The sequence below is a fragment of the Hevea brasiliensis genome, chromosome 15, assembly GCF_030052815.1.
Source record: "Hevea brasiliensis isolate MT/VB/25A 57/8 chromosome 15, ASM3005281v1, whole genome shotgun sequence".
Lineage (NCBI taxonomy): Eukaryota > Viridiplantae > Streptophyta > Magnoliopsida > Malpighiales > Euphorbiaceae > Hevea > Hevea brasiliensis.
Window position 1 is genome coordinate 62,014,103 of NC_079507.1, and position 20,072 is coordinate 62,034,174.

A 20,072-nucleotide genomic window follows, 5' to 3' on the forward strand; every position below is an offset into this window, starting at 1 on the left:
GAAGGTCAAATTTGGTTGCACACTAACCAGCTTGGCACATCATAAATAAAAAGCAACTACCACAATGCCGGTAATTACTATACTATCCAATTTTAGTAATATAAATTATGAAAAACAAAATTAATGAAATATTTCAATATGTATTTTTTTTTTAATTGAAGTTTTATTAAATTTGAATGATAAAAGGAAGGGTAATATCGTCCACAAAAAAATCCACCACCCAAAATTTTGATACCCAGTCAAATTGAGTTGGTGTTGCATTTTAATTGAAACAAATCTGATGCCATACATCTTAAAATTAAAATATTTCCTTTTCGTCTCTTACAGGAAAGCACCACATATTTAAAAAAATAATAATAATAAAAAATAAAAAATTTAAGAGTTTATATTCATTCCTTTTCCTTCTCACGCGTCCTCGCCTCCCTCCACAGCTCACTCGAATTAAACCCTTCTCCCTCTCCCTCTATCTCTCTCTCTCTCTCAGTTCGTTGGAATCAAAAGAAGAAAGCACAGTAATGGGAGAAGAGAAGAAGCCTCAATCAGCTGGTGTTTGGCCTACCGTTAAGCCTTTCGTTAATGGTGGTGCCTCAGGTATGCTTGCCACCTGTGTCATCCAGCCCATCGATATGATTAAGGTATATTCTTATACCTGTTTGCAGGGATTTGTTTATGCATCTATATGGATTTGTTCTTGTATTTATAGACCGGTTCTGTGTTTTGCAATTATTTATGATTTAAAGTTTGTATCTTTTTTGAGCTGTAATGTGTCCTTTTGGTGGGTTTTAGATCTGGGATTTGATGGTTTTCTTTGGCGAGGATTTGTTTCGTTTTTGCTTTCAATTGGGTGAGTTTTCTTTGTGTTTTGATGGGTGGTGTTTTTTTCTGGGATTTGGTACAGGTGAGGATTCAATTGGGTCAAGGCTCAGCGGCTCAGGTGACAAAGAACATGCTAAAGGAGGAGGGTGTTGGTGCCTTTTACAAGGTATGCTTCTGTTAGTTAAAGTGAATTTTGAAAGTTGATGTTACGAACTTTTGATCTGGTTGAATGACTAAATTTAGATTTTGCCGTTATAAGATCTGTGTTAAAAGGCTTGATTTTTGCCGATGCTTGATTTGGGTTTGTGTATGTTTCTTGTGGAAAGTTTGAACTTGCCAATACTAACGCTTTAGAATATGCACAATTTGGGCCATTCAACGCCTAATTGAAATGTGTTAAGTAAACCAGGTCTAATTTTTTAAGTTCTGACCTTGTCTATCTTTTGGTGTAATGGGGTTGTCTATGGAATTATCAGTTAAAGAATAGATATGCAAATTGCTGTTCTTGGAATAGATTAGGTGACAATGACACAATGAAATTGTTGAATTTTTTCAATTTGAGATGTGGCCTGTTGTTCTGACCGAGGATTTGGACTTGCATTACTTATGTACTGTAACTAAATAACATATTTTTATCAGGGGCTGTCTGCTGGACTACTCAGGCAAGCTACGTATACAACTGCCCGACTTGGATCATTCAAGTAAGTGTTTGACAATATTTGATATTGAGCAAGCCACTTTTCACATCTACATTTCATTAAAATTTCAAACCTAACCTGTCATGGTGAAATCGGGGTGTATGTGTGTGTACTATGTGCATTGTTTTGAGTATTTCTTCTCCAACTCTTTCAAGTTGGTTTATCTTTGTGAAATTGTAATAATTGACCTGTTTCTGAATCTAACATTTGCTAATCTTGTTGGATTATTTCCTTGTTTTTCTTAGGATTTTGACCAACAAAGCAATTGAAGCCAATGATGGAAAGCCTCTTCCTCTATATCAGAAGGCTTTGTGTGGGCTAACAGCTGGTGCTATTGGAGCATGTGTTGGCAATCCAGCAGATTTAGCACTTATCCGTATGCAGGCTGATGCCACTTTGCCTGCGGCACAGCGCAGAAATTACACAAATGCATTCCATGCCCTTTACCGAATTGTTGCAGATGAAGGAGTTTTGGCACTCTGGAAAGGTGCAGGCCCTACTGTTGTGAGGGCAATGGCATTGAACATGGGGATGCTTGCCTCCTATGATCAAAGTGTTGAGTTTTTCAGGGATTCCCTTGGTTTTGGTGAAGCTGCTACGGTGCTAGGTAAGATTATTGCATAAATGTACATGTGGATTGATGTCATTTTCTTTTTTCTGTAACCATCGCATTGAACTCAACTTTGTTTCTATTGCTTAATCCTTGCAAAAATTTTGAGTTAGCCAAATGCATAGTTCTAGTCAGTGTTGTTAAAGGCACGCCTTGGGCACTAGGATCACAAGGCTCCAACCCTAACACATTTGTTGGAGAAAGGTAGGCATCCTTTTACAGGCTCTCATCTTATGCGCCTAGATGGCACTCTAGGTGCAAGGCTTAGAAAGGTACTCCTTTATTTCTATCTCCGACGAGCACTTCCATGGACAAAAGATGCTACCGCTAGACTCAGGATTTGCCAATCTACAAGAATCTGGTGTTGACACATTAGGAAGTTGCTGGAATTAGTTGAGTTGGGTTGATGCTAAAAAGTCATTGGAATCCCAATGAACTGTGGATTGTAGACCTCTCATATTTCCATTTTCAACACTCATGCTCCTTTAATCCTTCTCCTCATACCTTTTTTTCAATCTTTTCTCACTCTCTCTCATCTTTACTGCTTGTTGGACTTCTCTATTTGTAGTTTATCCGAAATTGTCCTCTTTTTCTTTTAACTCCACAAACAATGCTATATAGGTCCTTTGTTTTAGGATTTTTCTGAGATTGCTTCTTTGTTGTTTTTTCCCCCTTCGAAAAAGACAGTAACATGCTATTTAGGTAATCTATTTTGTGACTATTCTTTGTTTCTAGAAAAATGAAACACTAACATGTTATTTAGGTCCTTTGTGTCTTGGTCATCCAAGAATTTTTCCCCGCTCCCTTCTCTCTTTCTTCTTCTAATGACACTAATAGTGCTATTTGGGTTAGTTTGTGGATATAAAAAGTCTGGTGTCTGTTTCTAAATGTCTAAAATTTGGGTTTATTTTATTTTCTAACAAGTTCTTTTAGTGTTCTCTTAAAGAGGGAAAAAAATTATTACTGTTGAACTCTTTATTCATTTTATTTTTTTTATGCCTACAAATGCTTTGTTTATTGGTAATTTTGATAAGTTTGGTTAAATGGAGCTATATCTATGATTATTTTAAATTTTATCTTTTTGAGCCTCAACTCAGTCAGGCACATGCGTGCGCCTTGCACCAAGGCTTTTGGACCCCTTTGCATTTTTAATAACCATGGTTCCAGCAACAGCTAAGAGTGACTGAGAACTGATACATACAAGGCAGATTTTTTTAATGATTTTGAAAGTTTTTGAAGCATTTTTTCAATTAGATGAAGTTTTGAAGCATTTTTTCAAATAGATGAAGTTTTACTCTATTTATCTATGTGAATCATGTCCTTCATAAATGCTGATATTCCTTGAACCTTGAAGAAATTATACAATAAGCAGGGTCTGTTATATAGTTAAAATTTAATATTTGTATTTGTTTCAATTATTCATCCATTTCTCTATCACAATGAGAAATTACAAATGAGTTTCATATAATAAATGAACCAAATCTATTTCTTGAATCTTGTAGCTGTAGTTTAAAACATCTTTGTGATTGTTTACGTTGTAAGGTTGTACTATCGCATGGACCTCTTGGAGGAGATGCTTTCTAATCTGTGATTATTGGTTTGCAATTCTCTCTTTGTGCAACGTGTATTTGTAAGTTGTATGCTACAATCTCTAGTTTACCCAATTCCTTTTGGGGCTAATCTCTATGTAAAATTGTCATTTTCTATTGAGAAAGTTGCACTGTCTTCTGTCCTTGTATTAGAGATTTTGCTGTTGTACACACTAGTTGTGCAAGTGCCCATGCGAGTGTCAGGTGTTCATATTACTGAATGTTACTGTGAAATGACAGATGCCTTGTTGATGTATAATAAACTGCAAAGGCTAGAGTTGCCTGATGGTTGGATTGCGATCAGATTTTTTTCATAGTTCAGATAACTTAAAAATAATTCTTATAGTAATATGTGGGAGAATTTTTGTGATGTCTTAGCAATCAATTCAGGTAGAAGAGTTGGTCCTTGTGATCTTTGTTGTCCTGTTATGTTAGGACATTCTTTTCATGGAGTTCAAATTTTTGTTGTTAGTAGAGGTCATTGCTGGTAGCACAGGATGGAGAGGTCTCAGTTGATTATTCTTGTTAAATTTTAAAGCAAAATGCTAGAAGTTATATTGCTCTGCTGAATAAAATTACTCTTTAATTGTTACATTTCTCCTTTGAAACTCTAGTTTGGATTCCCCGAAGCAGAGTTTAATATTAACTATACCTTGCATGTATTTTGAAGTTTTAAATGTATGGCAGGGGTATGATAAAATGACTAACAACTTCTTTTGTCCTTCTCCTCAGGTGCAAGTTCCGTTTCAGGGTTCTTTGCTTCAGCCTGCAGTCTTCCTTTTGATTATGTTAAAACTCAAATTCAGAAAATGCAACCTGATGCTGAGGGAAAGTATCCCTACTCTGGTTCTTTAGACTGTGCCATGAAGACTCTCAAGTCGGGAGGACCATTCAAACTCTATACAGGATTCCCTGTCTATTGTGTTAGAATTGCTCCCCATGTCATGGTAATTATCTGTCTCTCTATCTTAGTGCTTGTGATGTGTGTGCATAGAAATACATGAGATAGGCATGGATGTGAGCTGATTGATTGAGCGAAGTGTATGCTTTCTAGAGTTCTGATTATTGGTTGTTTCCATTTGCAGATGACCTGGATATTTCTGAACCAGATCCAAAAGCTGGAGAAATCTGTGGGATTGTAGTCTTCAACAGAGGAGATTTTCAGTTGACTAAAGCTATTAAATAATGATACATTGCCTGTGTTGTAGTTTATGGTGGTTGTTCACACCCTCTCACATCCAACCAATTTATTTTGAAATTTTTACAGTGCATTGGAGTAGGATCTCAAAAATTTTATTGAACTTTTTATTTCTAGGGCAGTGGCAGATTTTGGATTTTTTTTTGAGTTCAACAAGAATTTCTCATTGAAAAGTTCTTTTGAAGAGAATATTGAAAGCTAAATAAGTTTTGTACTTGGATCTTAAAACAGTTGTATTACATTTAGCTTCTGTTGTTCCTGAAACGAAAGTTGCCATTCTTTCTTGGCTATTGTTGGCAAGTTGCCATTCTTTTAATACAAGTGCGAATTGCATGTGAGCTAGCAATGCTATTCTTTAACAAAGATGGCTAGTTTTTGTGGGTATTTCTTTTTCTTTCAACTTTTCTGTTGGTACGCATAACATATGTGAAAAGCAGTTTTTAATGTTACTTTCAGTAATTGAGAGTCATTTGTGCTTAAAATTGCATAAATTAAATTAAAATTTTTAAGTCATAACATAATATTTAATTAAAAAAATAAAGTTAATTAATAAAACTATTTTTTTTTACTTAATCAAATTTCATGTATTATCGTCTATAGAATGATTTGATTATCAAAATTAAAATAAAAAATATTAAGGCCTTGTTGTGTTTTGCTTATATAAGAATTTTTATTTTTAATTATATTTTATTGAGCTCTTTAGAATTTAGGCACACCAAAGATTTATTTAATATATCATAAATAAAAAAATTCATGATAAATTTGATAATAACAATTTAACAATATTAAAAAATTACACTGCTTAACTGGTAAAATTCTGAAATTCAGGATAAAAAAAGAGTTTGCTTTTCTCTAATTTTTTTTTTTTAATTTCCACAATATAAAAGAATTGCAATTTCTTAGATCACCGTTACTTCACTTTTTTTTCTTTTAAAAATAATTGTTATAATAATGTCTCAGTGTGCTTTTTAAAAAAAAAAAAAAAAAAAAAAAATATTAACTCAATATAGGGGCTCAGGGCTCAGATTTTTTTTTTTTTTGAAGTGATCATCAAATTAAAGGGGATGACCAACGTAATGCAAATTAAAAATAATTTTAATTTTCTTTTAAAAAAATTAAGGGTAGGTTAATCAGACAATGCCGTGTATAGGTATATATTTGCATTATATATATTCAATCAATTTTTAAAACTTTTTTAACCATCCATTGGACAGATTGTCTGATGAATATTAAAAAAAAATAAAAAAAAAATATTTTTAATACTAAATTCTTATTTAGACTTATCATGAATCTAAGATATAATAGCGAGACTCACATATTTATATTAATAAATCTAGATAAATTTTCCTCTTTCTATATATATATATGCTTTAGCAAAAACTCGTAATGGGAGCATGTTGTAATGAAACAGCCTGTCACAAAGTTAAATGTGTTGCTTGGTGTAATCATTTTTGTGATGGATAACATGTTTACAAGGAAAATATGAAAAATATATAGACTCTGGTAAGACTATATAGCTACTAATTTTCATATATATATATACCAGTAATAAGTACAAAGAAAAACAAGTTAAGGGAGTGCAATTTTTATTATCGAACTATATTGGAACCTCACTTCATCTTCTTCTTCTCTCTGCAGTAGAGCTAGCTACTGCCATGGCTGCTGCTCAAACTTATGCACTGAGCACCACAAAAAAATTCAAGCAACTTTCTCCATTAGAGGTTGCTGCTCGCAGTTTTGTTAACGTGTTTTTTTGATAATCATATTGATCTATATTGAATTGTAATAAAATTAAAAATTAAAACTAAAATCAATTTTATATATCTTCTATATATATATATATAGAAGATATATAAAATTGATTTATATATATATATATATAATTCCAGCCAGTCCTAAACTGGTAGGCCTCCTCTAGAAAAACCCAATTACACAATTTCTCTTATACGCCAAATGTCTTCCATCCCTTAGCTTTATACCAAAATGCTTGGAAGAAATGAGCAGGCAGCCTGTGATGCCCTTGCCAACAATCCAATCAACAAATCACTGCAATTGGCCTGTGCATCCCTCCTTGTGGTATTTGATGGTGAAATTTTTATTTTCCAGTTGTTGAAGCAATTAACATGATTCTTGGACGCTTTATCTCTGCTGGCTGTTTAACGTGAATTTCCCCATGTATAGCTTTGTCACTAATATTATATATGTACATTCTCTGTCTCTCTAGCTAGTCTTGGTTGCTTTGTGATGATTTCCAAGGTTATTAGAAGGATCCACAAGTATTACTTTTGAGAGAAGTAGCCCATATGTACTTTAAAAGTTGTTCTGCAAGTTCATGATCCTCAGTTTTACTGGAAGGTTATATGCTCTTTTGTTTGGTTTGCTGAAATTGTCCAAAGGAAAAAATTTGAGCTTGATAAATTGCTATTTTTTGTCAGGTAATGACTCGGGCAGATATAGGTCTCGCAGGTGCTTACATTGATGGAGATTTTTCTTTTGTTGATACTAATGAAGGTCTCCTGAATCTTATCCTGGTGAGTTAATTGAATCGACTTCGTACCAAATTCTTTAATTTTTTTTTTATTATTTTCCATCTTGATATGAGAGAACTTCCCTTGCCAATTTATGATGCAGCTGTTGATTGCCAATAGCAATGCAAACAAATCTGTCTCAAAATCGAATAAGAACAGGTAATACTGCGAGTGGAAGACATAATCACAGTAATTTATCTCTTGGATTAATAAGTATTTTATCTTGTGTTGGTTTTAAGGGCTGGTGGACACCAGTATTATTCACGACTAGTATTGCATCTGCAAAACTTTTTTACAAGCATGTTTTGAGGAAAAATACGCTTACACAAGCCCGCAAGAACATATGACTTGGTATGACATAATTACGCATTAATTTCCCAGCCTAATGGTGTCCTTGGAGGATTTCATAAAACTTGTCCTAAGGAATTGAAACATGTAGAATTGAAGTGAGCTTCCAATAAGGGTAGCCTGGTTGGTCTCCTCCCTTTTGTGGTAAGTGGGCATCTCCAGTTTGAATCCATCTTCGACAGTGAAATTATTGGATGGGAATCTTTCATGTCGAAGCTTATGTTATGTTTTGGTTTGTGTTTTCAGAGTAATGAAATGTTGGCTTGGTTCTCGGATGAAAGTATGCTTTACTCCTGTGCAGTATTTGAGGTGAGAAAAATATGAATGAAGTGATCTCATCCATAGTGAAGGATTTAGTTTTTACTGGAATTTTTTTGGTAGACAGAAGATGAAGACTTGCGAGCGGCACAGATGAGGAAAGTTCATGCTCTCGTAAAAAAAGTGAGCTCAACCCATTTTCATTTAATTAAATTTCAACTGAAAATTTATGAAATTTATACCTTTTTTTTTTTGTATCACCTTTAACCAATCTAGGCAAGATTTGATGAGATGCATCACATTCTTGAGATTAGATGTGGCTGGGGAACCTTAGCCATTGAAACTGTGAAACAAAGCGGATGTAAATACACTGGCATCACTCTGTCTGAGGAGCAGCTGAAATTTGCAGAAATGAGAGTGAAAGAAGCTGGTCTCCAGGTTCTTTTTCATTCCATAAATTTTTCTATGGAAATTCCTGGTGATTATTTGTTGTTGAGACGTTGTCATGGAAACAAAGAAATCTTGCCTCGTAACATATATATATATATTTTGGAACTTATTTCCGATTCCCATATCAGGACCACATCAGATTTCTACTTTGCGACTATCGTCAATTGCCTGAACATAAGGAGTGTGACAGAATCTTATCTTGGCGAGTTCCATTAGTTGATGGCCACAAAAATTGATACCTGACCTCATCAAGCATAACAAAACTATGAGTTCGAATGGAATTTTTCAGTGAAGTGAGAAGCTGTGCCACATTGAGACTCTGGAGAAAACATTTCCTCAAGAACCAGAGGTAAAAATAAAAAAATAAAAATCGTATGCTTTTCAGCTTTATGCAAAGATTCAATGAAAACTAAAGCATACTTTTGTTCTTAGCAAAATTGTTTCCATTGGATTCGACGAGAAGTTCATTAGGACGTGGGAAATATTACTCCGGCTCTTGTGCTTCAGCATTCAAGTCATATACGCTCGAGGATTACCAGGCAACACAAAATGTTTAATGTATATCAATACTATTTAATACGTTTCGTTTCGCATTCCACATTGAATTTTGAGGCTTTATATTGCTGAACACGGCACAGTTAAATATTAGAACGTTTACAAGATGTTAACCAATTCCCTGACAAACATTTCAACTTGATGTGATGATGCGGATTGTATTTTCTCGTTCTGGAAACATTCTGTCCTTTAGGCGATCTATACAAAAGGTTTCCATCAGCATTCCCAGGAGAGTGATCCAATAATGCCATCCAAGCTGTTGTCAAATTTGTTGCTGCTTCGCTTGTTCCCCGCTTTCCGTAGTAAAAGTTTTGTTCTTCTAAGCCACTATGATCCGTCTAGTAATCACACTCTGAATTATGAGAAACTGAAGGGTTAGAGACGACCTCTAATTAAATCCAATGGTGCTATTTGGCGTCCAGAATCATTACTAATCTTAATAAATATAATCATAAAGTTAATGATGGATATATGGATTTCTCTTGTGGAAAATCTCTAATTAGGCTAGTGCAATAGTTATAGATATACTCTAATCATTTATTATGATTGAACCCACATGAGATCTACCATGATTAAATAGTTATAATACAACAGTTGCACATATAACAAGTGTATTTTAAAATTTTAACCCATGAAAGATTGGCAGAGTGGTGATGCCTATTTGTGCTCCATGCTTAGACGCAGGTTTGAGTAGTAAAGTATCATTCATGGGGGAGTGCTTTAACATAATCGCACCTTTAGCCATAGGATATTAGTCCTATATCCAACCGTAAAACGGGGATACCCTAGCACCCTAATAATAACTAGTGACGTGTACAGTGTTCCTACCTCTGCTTCCTACATAGTCTTTCTGAGCACTGATTCAACATTAAGATGCTAATATTAACGATTTATTGTTATGAGTTTACAGAAAATGGCAAATGTGGTAAAGTTGATCAAATGATTTTTTATAGTATTAGCTAGCTAGGTTCTGTAAAACTGATTAGTTTGCTAAATTATATACATGTTTATGAAAAAAAATATAATGAATTAAAAAAAAAAATGCTCCGAGAGGTCAAAATTAAACCTTTTTATGATTGGATGCAATATGAATCATCCATCCTGCTTCGCTCTTTTTTGTCGTGCGGAGTATCTCTTTATTTGAGGCTTTTAAATATTCAGTAATTCTCTTAATATGAACCACTCTAACACAACAAATGCAGCTATTAGTCTTATAAAATGAAGATGGTTAATTAAGAAGACGGGCAATTATCTTGGGAAGGTATATATAGTGATAGAAGTGGGGATGTTATGGTGGTGGCAACGTTTAAGAATAGGAAAAGGAGAAGTTGGTGGAGTAGGGGACATTGGTCATGTTTTTCAGATTAATTATATGGTTTTCTTTGCCCTCAAAATCAAGTGAAAGTGATAAAACATGCAATGCAAAGTTGGAAGATTTTGTACGTTTAATTATATAATCCTATAATAAGCAAATGCTTATTTGTGTTAGGAAGAGAAGACAAATTGCCCAAGAATATGAGTTGGGTTCTCTCTGGTATTCATGTGCACTGACTTATAATTTTAATTTCTTTTATATATGTGATATATACGAAAGGAGGGTGATTGTATGATTGAACCTAGAAGCTCGTGGCTTTGCAGATATGAGGGGTTATATATATATATATATATATATATATATATATATATTCTGATGGAAGAGTTAGTTTTGTTAATAATAAATGTTGTAGGCAACTTTGCTGCTCCAACATCAGGCAAGGGAAGGATAGAATGCCAAAACCTCAGGATTTGGAGGTTCACGCCAGGATTTTGCACGTTTCATGTTTGCCCTTCTCTCTCTGTGCTTTCGGTTCTATGGGCTATGGCTGCTGGAGCCAGCTCAACTCAACTGAGTGTCCTACTGTTTAGCACATTATTTTGCCCGTTAGTGAGGCTCCCAAAATATGGAGGTCCCAGATTTTATTATTATTATTATCATTGAATTTGTGTATTTATTTATCTATGATCACTGGTTTGGATTAATTACGTTGACCCTTTACAATTAAATATAGAGAAAATTATTTTTTATATTTAAATATTTCAATAGAAAGAAAATTTATTTATTTTTTATTTAATAAAAGTTTGATAGATCTAGTAGTGAATCACACCGTAAAAAGATTACTCTTTTTATGTTATGAACTCTTTTTATATTATAAAAATAATTAATTTAAAAATAAGTAAATGGAGATATGACCTAGATTTTTTCAGTAATATATAAAACGATTTATACAAAAATATTTTTTTATCATTCATTTAGTGGAGAATATATATACATATATACAAATTCAGTTTAATAAAAAATGTCCAGTTACGTATCCTACCCCTTGAATTATACATAATAAGAGTATTAAGTTTTTTTTCGGCTCGGAGTTTGTTTAAGAATTAAAATTAAATTAAAATTTGAATATAATTTTAATTCGATTCTTTATTATTTGAGTTTTAGTTTAGTATGATTTTTGATTCTTTAATTTTAGTTCAATTTTATATTATTTTTGTTCAATCATCAATTTTTAAAATAATTTTATGTAATTATTTTCTTAAAAAGTTATATAATATTTAAGTTTTAAATCGAGATATTAATACATAATAATTATATAATATATATTTTAATTATTTATTAATTATATAATATTTAATTATAAATTATAAATATAATTAAGAATATATATATATAATTAAAAATTATAAAATAATTTAATGTTTTTATAATTAAAATTATTAAAAAATATATAAAAATAAAATATAATATTAAATTATATTTAATTTATAATTATATATTTATATATAAATATATATAATTATATTAAAAATATATAATATATTTTAAAAAATAAAAAATATATACATAAATTTAATTTTCAATTTAATTTTAATATAATTTTAATATAATTTTTAATAAAAAATTAAATTAAATTAAAATATTAAAATAAATTTAAATCGATATAATTTTTATTGATTTAATATGATTTTTTTAATCGATTTGATTTCCTAAAAGGATGCACAGCCCCAATGCATAGTTCCTAAGAAACTGTGAGAAACGGAAGGATTAAAATAGTATTTTCACAAAAGCCGGCAAGGAAATGTGGGACCCGAACAACGCTGGATACAATAGGTTTACACATTACAGGGTCCCACAATCTCTCTTTATCGGATTCCAAATAATTTATCAAATTGCATTCATTTCTTGTCTTTGGCTTTCAATAAAAAAGAGGAAAGTGGGAGCTGTGAGAGACAGAGACAAGGAAATATCTTTTTTTGTAATTTTTATTTTCCTTTTTCTCTTCTCTTCTATCGCAAGAAGAAGCAGAGAGATAGTCTATAGGCAGAGAAGAGATCGTTGTAGTTCATAGCTAAAGAAGCATCTGAGAGAAAGAGAGATAGAGATGAGAGAAATAATAAGCATACACATTGGACAAGCGGGAATTCAGGTGGGAAACTCATGCTGGGAGCTTTACTGCCTGGAGCATGGCATCAATCCAGATGGCATGATGCCCAGGTTAAATACCCTTTTCTTTTCTTCAAAATATTTTTCCCCTTTTATTTTAGCTTTTGATGCTTGATTATGGTGTATAATTGGTTGTTGAGGTTCTAAGATCTAGATGTGTTTCACTGTTCTATTTGTATTGTATCTATCTGTTTCTTAATATCTGTGCCTGTAATTCTGCGATCTGGTCTCTATTTATTTTTGGGTTTTCCTTTCCCCTTAATTGGTTTATATGTTTTCTTTTTTGCATTTAAGCCTTAAAGTGGAATTCTGATTGGATCGTGAAATTTCTTAACAATTTAAGCCTTAAAGTTTAGTTTCCCTCCCACCCATCTAATGAAATTTTATCCTGTAAGTTTTAGAGTTGATTCTATACAAGTTAGAAACTCACATTTTCTGACTATTGATTCGATTGATTCGTGTTTCTCTCTCTCTCTCTCTTGATTGTACTTCGTGTTGGGTGCTTATGAATGTATATATCTTATGCAGTGACACTTCAGTGGGTGTTGCACATGATGCTTTCAATACCTTCTTCAGTGAGACTGGTTCTGGCAAACATGTGCCCAGAGCTGTTTTTGTTGACTTGGAACCAACAGTCATTGATGAGGTTAGGACTGGACCTTATAGGCAACTTTTCCACCCTGAGCAGCTTATTTCCGGGAAGGAAGATGCTGCTAATAATTTTGCTAGAGGGCACTACACAGGTGAGTGAATTTGTTCCAAAATCCCACGTTATGTTTGTGGCTTTTCTATTTTTGCCAGTATTGTTGGAATGAGATTATGTGGTTGTGGCCTGTAGTTGGGAAGGAAATTGTGGATCTGTGCCTTGATCGAGTGAGGAAATTGGCTGATAACTGCACTGGCTTGCAAGGGTTTTTAGTGTTTAATGCTGTTGGCGGTGGAACTGGTTCTGGTCTGGGGTCTTTGTTGTTAGAACGCTTATCAGTAGATTATGGAAAGAAATCAAAGCTTGGATTCACCATTTATCCTTCTCCACAGGTACTTATAATACTCAAAATTTACCATTTCAATTCCTCATAAAGTGGCATTGGTTAGTTCTTTTTATGTGAGATTTCACTGGAAGCGAAATTATGAGAACAACTAGTCATATGCATTTCTAGTCCAATGCATTATTGATGGACAAAATACGGTTCAGTGTTCTGTTGGAGTCACCATAGTGTATGGAACTATGGATGCTCTTGCTATTTGTTTTAATGAAGGCTGCTTTGTTCAGTTTTGGATACAACGTTATTATTTCAAATTTAGTATTTTACACTTAAAGAAAACGTTAAAAAAATGGAGAGATAGAGAACTGAATTGTATGGACTCAGCGATAGCCAACTTCCTTTTGATTGCAGGTCTCAACTGCAGTTGTGGAGCCTTATAACAGTGTACTCTCTACACATTCCCTTCTTGAGCATACTGATGTTGCTGTGCTTCTGGACAATGAAGCTATATATGACATTTGTCGAAGATCCCTAGATATTGAAAGACCAACTTACACCAATTTGAATCGATTGATATCTCAAATTATATCATCTTTGACAACTTCATTAAGGTTCGATGGAGCCATTAATGTCGATGTTACTGAGTTCCAGACTAACCTTGTACCATATCCTCGCATCCACTTCATGCTTTCTTCATATGCTCCTGTCATCTCAGCCGAAAAAGCATACCATGAGCAGTTGTCAGTACCTGAGATCACAAATGCTGTATTTGAGCCTTCAAGCATGATGGCTAAGTGTGATCCTAGGCATGGGAAATACATGGCTTGTTGTTTGATGTACCGAGGAGATGTTGTTCCCAAGGATGTCAATGCTGCTGTTGCTACCATCAAAACTAAAAGGACTGTTCAATTTGTTGACTGGTAAGGAAATATGCTTGCAACTATCAAAAAGAAACTTCTCTTTTGATGTACTAATATTTTGGATTTCATTTTCTATAAATGATTTTTAACTTTCCCTTTTGCCCTTTTTCTTCTTGGTTGATGCCTGATTCTTGAAATCTTAAGCTATGTCTATAATCCTATATAAATTTGATCCAAAAAATTGTTTTACTTAATTTTACAGGTGTCCAACTGGCTTCAAATGTGGTATCAATTATCAGCCTCCAACTGTAGTACCTGGGGGTGACCTCGCCAGGGTGCAGCGTGCTGTTTGCATGATCAGCAATAACACAGCTGTGGCTGAGGTGTTCTCTCGCATTGACCACAAATTTGATCTCATGTATGCCAAGCGGGCATTTGTTCACTGGTATGTTGGTGAAGGCATGGAAGAAGGGGAATTCTCAGAAGCCCGTGAAGATCTAGCTGCCCTTGAGAAAGATTATGAGGAAGTTGGTGCTGAAGGTGGAGATGATGAAGAGGAAGGTGAAGATTATTGATAACTTGTTGAAGGAGCATATATATTTGGAGTTCAGTATGTGAGGATTTGCTACCATCCCTGTTATAATTAAATTGTTGTTTCTGATGTGTAGCACTGCTGCTGTAAAATTGTCAAAATTGTGTCTATGTTCTCATTAAATGTGTTTTTGTGGTATCAAGTCTGATATTTGAAAATAAAGAGTTTGTCATTTTCATGAGATATTTATGACCTGTATGCCACAGGAGTATGTCAATTCTTTTTCCAGCCACATCCTTTGGTACATAATATCATTAGTGGTTCTCTGTCAGAGTCTGCCAAACATTTCATATTGTCATCTTATTCCCTTCTAAAATGAAGGCTGTGGAAATTATCCATCTTTAGATGCTGAATGCCATGCCGTATAGCGTTAGGTGATTGGGACCGCATGTGTGTACTAATGAGAACTGTTATTTGTTAAGATGTGGTGGCAGCATAATTAATGGCCACAATCAAAATGTAATAGGGATGTTTGCTTTAGTTTGTAGATGTCACATAAGATTATTAGGCTGAATTGCCTTTGTTTTTATTAATTTTTACAAATGTCGAGGAAAAAAGACTTGATTACACAACATCTGAAGCTGATTAAATATCTCGAGGAATGATTCGCCTTGTTCAACTGCGAATCTGAATACTGTTCTGCATGCATTTACTGCTTCAACAACAAAATTGTGCGGTCCTCATAAAATTTAGGGGAAATTTAAAAAAAAAAATGTGATTTCATTTATCTTTTACTTTAAGGTTTGAGGTTTATTTTATGATAAAGTAATATAAAATTATTTTTTAAAAATATATCAGCAAATTTTAACGGAGAAGGAAAATCATTCTTTGTTAATGGAGTAAAACCTTAGGTGTCTCTTTGTTATAAAGTAAATTTCAAATGCTGATATGAAAATTTGTGAAAACACGAAATATTTTTTTTTTTATATATAATTTCTCCTAAAATTTAATGCATGGTTTGCATTGAGGTTGAAACTGCATTTTAAAGCACCCTTTCAATAGAGCAGCAAAGAAAATTTGGAACTTAATAGAGAAGGCAATATGTGAAGATGCCAAGCAACTGAGAAAAGAAATTTAGTGATTCAAACCATAAAGTTAATTTCACAAGCATGAAACAAAGTATTCTTATAAGAATTCTTATCAGTTTCCTTATAGCTTCATTAAAAGCGTTCATTAATTCGTCGAAAATAGCAGTCTACCGTTCTCTACCACCCTGCATCAAATATCAGAGAGAGAGAGAGAGAGAGAGAGAAAGAGAGGATCAACTAGGATAGAAGAGGTGGCTCAGAGTGGGAAGATCCCACGGAATTTCACTGGGATCATAATTAGCATTCATCAAGTACTCATTTACTCCAGTCATCGCATAAAGTGATGCTGATACCTGCCTTTCTACCTTCATTCTTTCAAATTCAGCTAGTTCCAACTCATGAACTGCATCAGGCAACAGACCAACATTTTTTGGCAACTCCATCCCTTCTTGCATCAATGGAAGCTGATCAAAGCCAGTTGGGAATGGCCATGAAGAATAATAGAATTGAGTTGAAACTGCCAGCTCAAGTCCCCCAGCGCAGCCGCTCATGCCTGGTCTGTATACATCATCAAACATCTGGTAATTTTCTTGCTTCACACCATTGCATAGTGAATCGAGATTGCTATTACCAGATTGAAAACTATCACTACTACTATTGAATAGAAAATTTTCGCTGCTGCTATTGATACTAACCATAGTGCTTGCTTTGATGGTGGTTTTTGAGGTGGTATTTGCAGGGCAGTTTTGTTTCAAACTCTTTTTTTGATTGAGGAGATTTCTAATTTTCATTGAGATATGAGAGTTTGTAAGGAAGTGAGTGGTGAAGTTAGTTCGAGTGTTGGAACCACGAAGCAAGCAAGCAGCTTCATCGTAAGCTCGAGCAGCCTCCTCTCCTGTATCGAAGGTTCCAAGCCACATTCTAATCTTGTGTTTAGTGTCTTTGATCTCTGCTACCCATTTCCCGGAAGGCCTTTGTCTGACCCCAACAAACTTGCTTTTGCAATTATTGGTTTTGCTTCTCTCTTTGAAATTGCTTTGTTTGTCGGGTGAGACCCCTTTAGGCTGCTTTTTGAGTTGGTATTCCATATTTGTAAAATGTTGAAGAAGGGATGTGAGTGTAGGAAAGACACAAGGGTGATTTATATGGTGAAAGACCAAGAATGACTCCACCAAGCAGTCCTAAGTTGTGCGAAGTGTCCCCCCAGTGAGGACATGGGAGCCATTTTCGAAAGAGTATAAAAGAAACAAGAGTCAAAGGTTAATGGTGTAAGCAATGAGTTGTTGTCCTCACCCTCGTTTAGTCAACGAAAAAGCAAAGGGAAAATCGTGAAAGCACGAAGGAAAGACACTTGGAGTCCTCCCATTCAAAGAATTCAAACCTTTCAAAAGCAAACCCCAATACCTGATGGAATCCAATCCTCAAACTCTTGGGCTTTTCATAGAATCTCCATTCGCGTTATCAAACAAACCAATCTTAATCTGCGTTGCCTTTCTTAAGCTTTGCATATAAATAATTGGAATGTCAAGATGTTATAATAAGCACGCAAATCTAAGACACACATGCAAATTTAACGTGGTTCAACCGTAAGGTCTATGTTCACAGGCAAGACAAGACAAAAAAGTTCTGCCATGATGAAAAGAGCAAGATAATCAATCAGAACTCTCAAACCCTAATACCAATGTGTTTCTCGAATATCTCATAATTCTATCTTAGTAGAATATTACAATATTTATACTGGTTTATATCACATGGGCATTGCCCCCATACCCCCAAGGAGATCAGTGATGGGTTTCGAGCCCGAGCCCTATTGGCTCGTGCCTCTACTACCAGCACAGATCTCACTTTTTATTTCAATTGAATCGCAGCACTAAACTTTCAGGTCGGGTCATAATTCGGGTCCATAAAAAATATATCAAAAATTCAAAGCCATAAAAATAACACAAGATTTCTAACATTATTTAGTGCATATGTTCGTTCGTTGACTTGCACTATGTTTAGTTTGGAAGAATACAATGGAAGGATAGAAAATGGTAAGAGAAAAAAAAAATCCCTCTTTGTTTGGGTTTGGTTGAGAAAAAGAGTAAAATTAATGAGTTTCGATTTTTAACTTAGTAGCGTAGAAACAATATTTGAAATAATAAAATTATAAATTTAATTAAATTCAATTAAAAAATAGAGAAAAAAATATATAAATCATCTGATGAATAAATTATGAATATATATATACAAAATTTATGTTTAAATACTTGATTAAAACAATAAATAATTCTAACTTTTTAAACTGGAGCTTTCCTTTAAATATGTAAAAGTTAAGAATTATTATATTATGAGAGATGGTGCATGTGCGCCTAGTACACCTAATAATTTTTCCGTTATATATTACTAAATGAGGGCAAACTTTTACTGTTCTTAAGAACAATAAAAAGTCCCTTTTACCCCTAGTTTTTTTTCTTTTCACGATGTATGTTGAAAGTAAATGAGGGCAACCTTTTATTGTTGTTAAGAACAGTAAAAAGTCCCTTTTACCCCTAGTGCAATTTCAATGTCAAATGATGATCAATATATATATATGTGTGTGTGTGTGTGTGTGTGTGTGTGTGTGTGTGTGTAAACAGGCCTGGGTTGTAAGTCCCTTCTTTGTAGCCAAGAGGGCGTATTTAGGGCAATGATTTTTTTGGCGATTACCTCACTTAACTCAAAAGATCAACCTAGAAAAATTCTTTAAGTATGAATCCAATTTTTTGTAGGATAATTTCTTCTTCAAACTCTTTTACCTCGTCTTCTAAGTAGAGAAAGATTGTTAATAGTGAAGAAATAATAGTCGAAAATTTTAAAAAATGTATAGATAATTGAGAAGTTCCAAAAGTATAAAAAGATCAAATCTATCAGACTATAAAACTTAATTTTTTCAAAACTGATTTCACAATCAAAACTGAAGAGAGAGATCTTCAAATTACAAAACCTTTTGAGATGATTTCTCTTCTGTCTCAAAAATCCTTACAAAAATACCGTGAAAAACAATACAAATACATCCATATAGGTTTAGTCCAAGTTGGAATTAAACCACTTACAAAAGAAGGATTGAATATCAAATTTTGCATAGTCTTTTGGCTTGAAAAATGCCCCATCAGAGTTCCAGAGAATTATGAATGAAATCTTTAATCCATATTCAAAATTTTGCATAGTCTATATAGATGATGTTCTTGTGTTCTCGGAGTCAATTCAACAACACTTCAAACACTTGAGAACATTTTTCTCTGTTACAAAACGAAATAGTCTTGCCGTTTCAAAATCAAAGATTTCTCTCTTCCAAACTAGGGTTAGGTTTCTAGGCCATTAGATATCCCAATGAACCATTACTCCAATAGAGAGAAGTCTAGAATTTTCAAACAAATTTCCTGACAAAATCTTGGATAAAACCCAGCTACAGAGATTCTTAGGTGGCTTGAATTATGTCTTAGATTTTTGTCCAAATATTAACCGTTTAGCAAAACCCTTGCATGATAGGTTAAAGAAAAATCATGTTCCATGTACAGATCATCACACTTAAGTGATCCGTCATATTAAATAACAGGTCCAAACCATTCCTTGTCTGCATTTAGCGGATCCATTAGCCCCTAAGGTAGTCGAAACAGACGCCTCAGAGTTAGGTTATGGTGAAATTTTAAAACAGATTCAAAATGGAAAAGAGCAAATAGTTCAATTCCATTCTGCACATTGGAATTATTGTCAAAAGAAATACTTTACCATCAAAAAAGAGATTCTTGCAATTGTCATGTGTATACAAAAATTTCATTCAAAGTGATTTATTAAATAAAAATTTTTTTCTTAGAATTGATTGCAAATCAGCCAAAGAAGTTTTGCAAAAAGATGTTCAAAATCTTGCATCAAAACAAATTTTTGCACGATGGCAAGCAATTTTAAGTATTTTTCATTTTGAAATTGAATTTATAAAAAGAGATACAAATTCCATCACAGACTTTCTAACCAGGGAGTTTCTTCAAAACAGGCCAATGCCTATAAAGAAAAATACAAAGGCTGGAGCCTCAGCCTCTACAAAATCAAAAATCTT

At 33.6% G+C, this 20,072-nt stretch overlaps 3 protein-coding genes and 1 pseudogene across 3 annotated transcripts; 3 read left to right on the forward strand and 1 right to left on the reverse strand.

The window, feature by feature from the left end:
* Positions 1 to 382: 382 nt before the first annotated feature.
* On the forward strand, positions 383 to 5,274 carry LOC110638283 (mitochondrial dicarboxylate/tricarboxylate transporter DTC). The gene is made up of 6 exons (XM_021788792.2): positions 383 to 635; positions 899 to 982; positions 1,456 to 1,517; positions 1,760 to 2,121; positions 4,446 to 4,660; positions 4,799 to 5,274. Exons 1-6 carry the CDS (start codon positions 516 to 518, stop codon positions 4,853 to 4,855), a joined length of 900 nt encoding a protein of 299 aa, XP_021644484.2. The 5' UTR covers positions 383 to 515; the 3' UTR covers positions 4,856 to 5,274.
* A 1,620-nt stretch (positions 5,275 to 6,894) lies between these two features.
* Positions 6,895 to 8,837, forward strand: LOC110638266 (uncharacterized; annotated as a pseudogene).
* A 3,438-nt stretch (positions 8,838 to 12,275) lies between these two features.
* Positions 12,276 to 15,152, forward strand: LOC110638270 (tubulin alpha-5 chain). Its single transcript, XM_021788768.2, has 5 exons — positions 12,276 to 12,582; positions 13,060 to 13,274; positions 13,370 to 13,569; positions 13,929 to 14,437; positions 14,640 to 15,152. The coding sequence occupies exons 1-5, from the start codon at positions 12,470 to 12,472 to the stop codon at positions 14,950 to 14,952; spliced, it is 1,350 nt and encodes a 449-aa protein (XP_021644460.2). The 5' UTR covers positions 12,276 to 12,469; the 3' UTR covers positions 14,953 to 15,152.
* Positions 15,153 to 16,042: 890 nt separating this feature from the next.
* Positions 16,043 to 17,127, reverse strand: LOC110638291 (ethylene-responsive transcription factor ERN1-like). Its single transcript, XM_021788799.2, has one exon. The coding sequence runs from the start codon at positions 17,083 to 17,085 to the stop codon at positions 16,231 to 16,233; it is 855 nt and encodes a 284-aa protein (XP_021644491.2). The 5' UTR covers positions 17,086 to 17,127; the 3' UTR covers positions 16,043 to 16,230.
* Between the last annotated feature and the right edge of the window lie 2,945 nt (positions 17,128 to 20,072).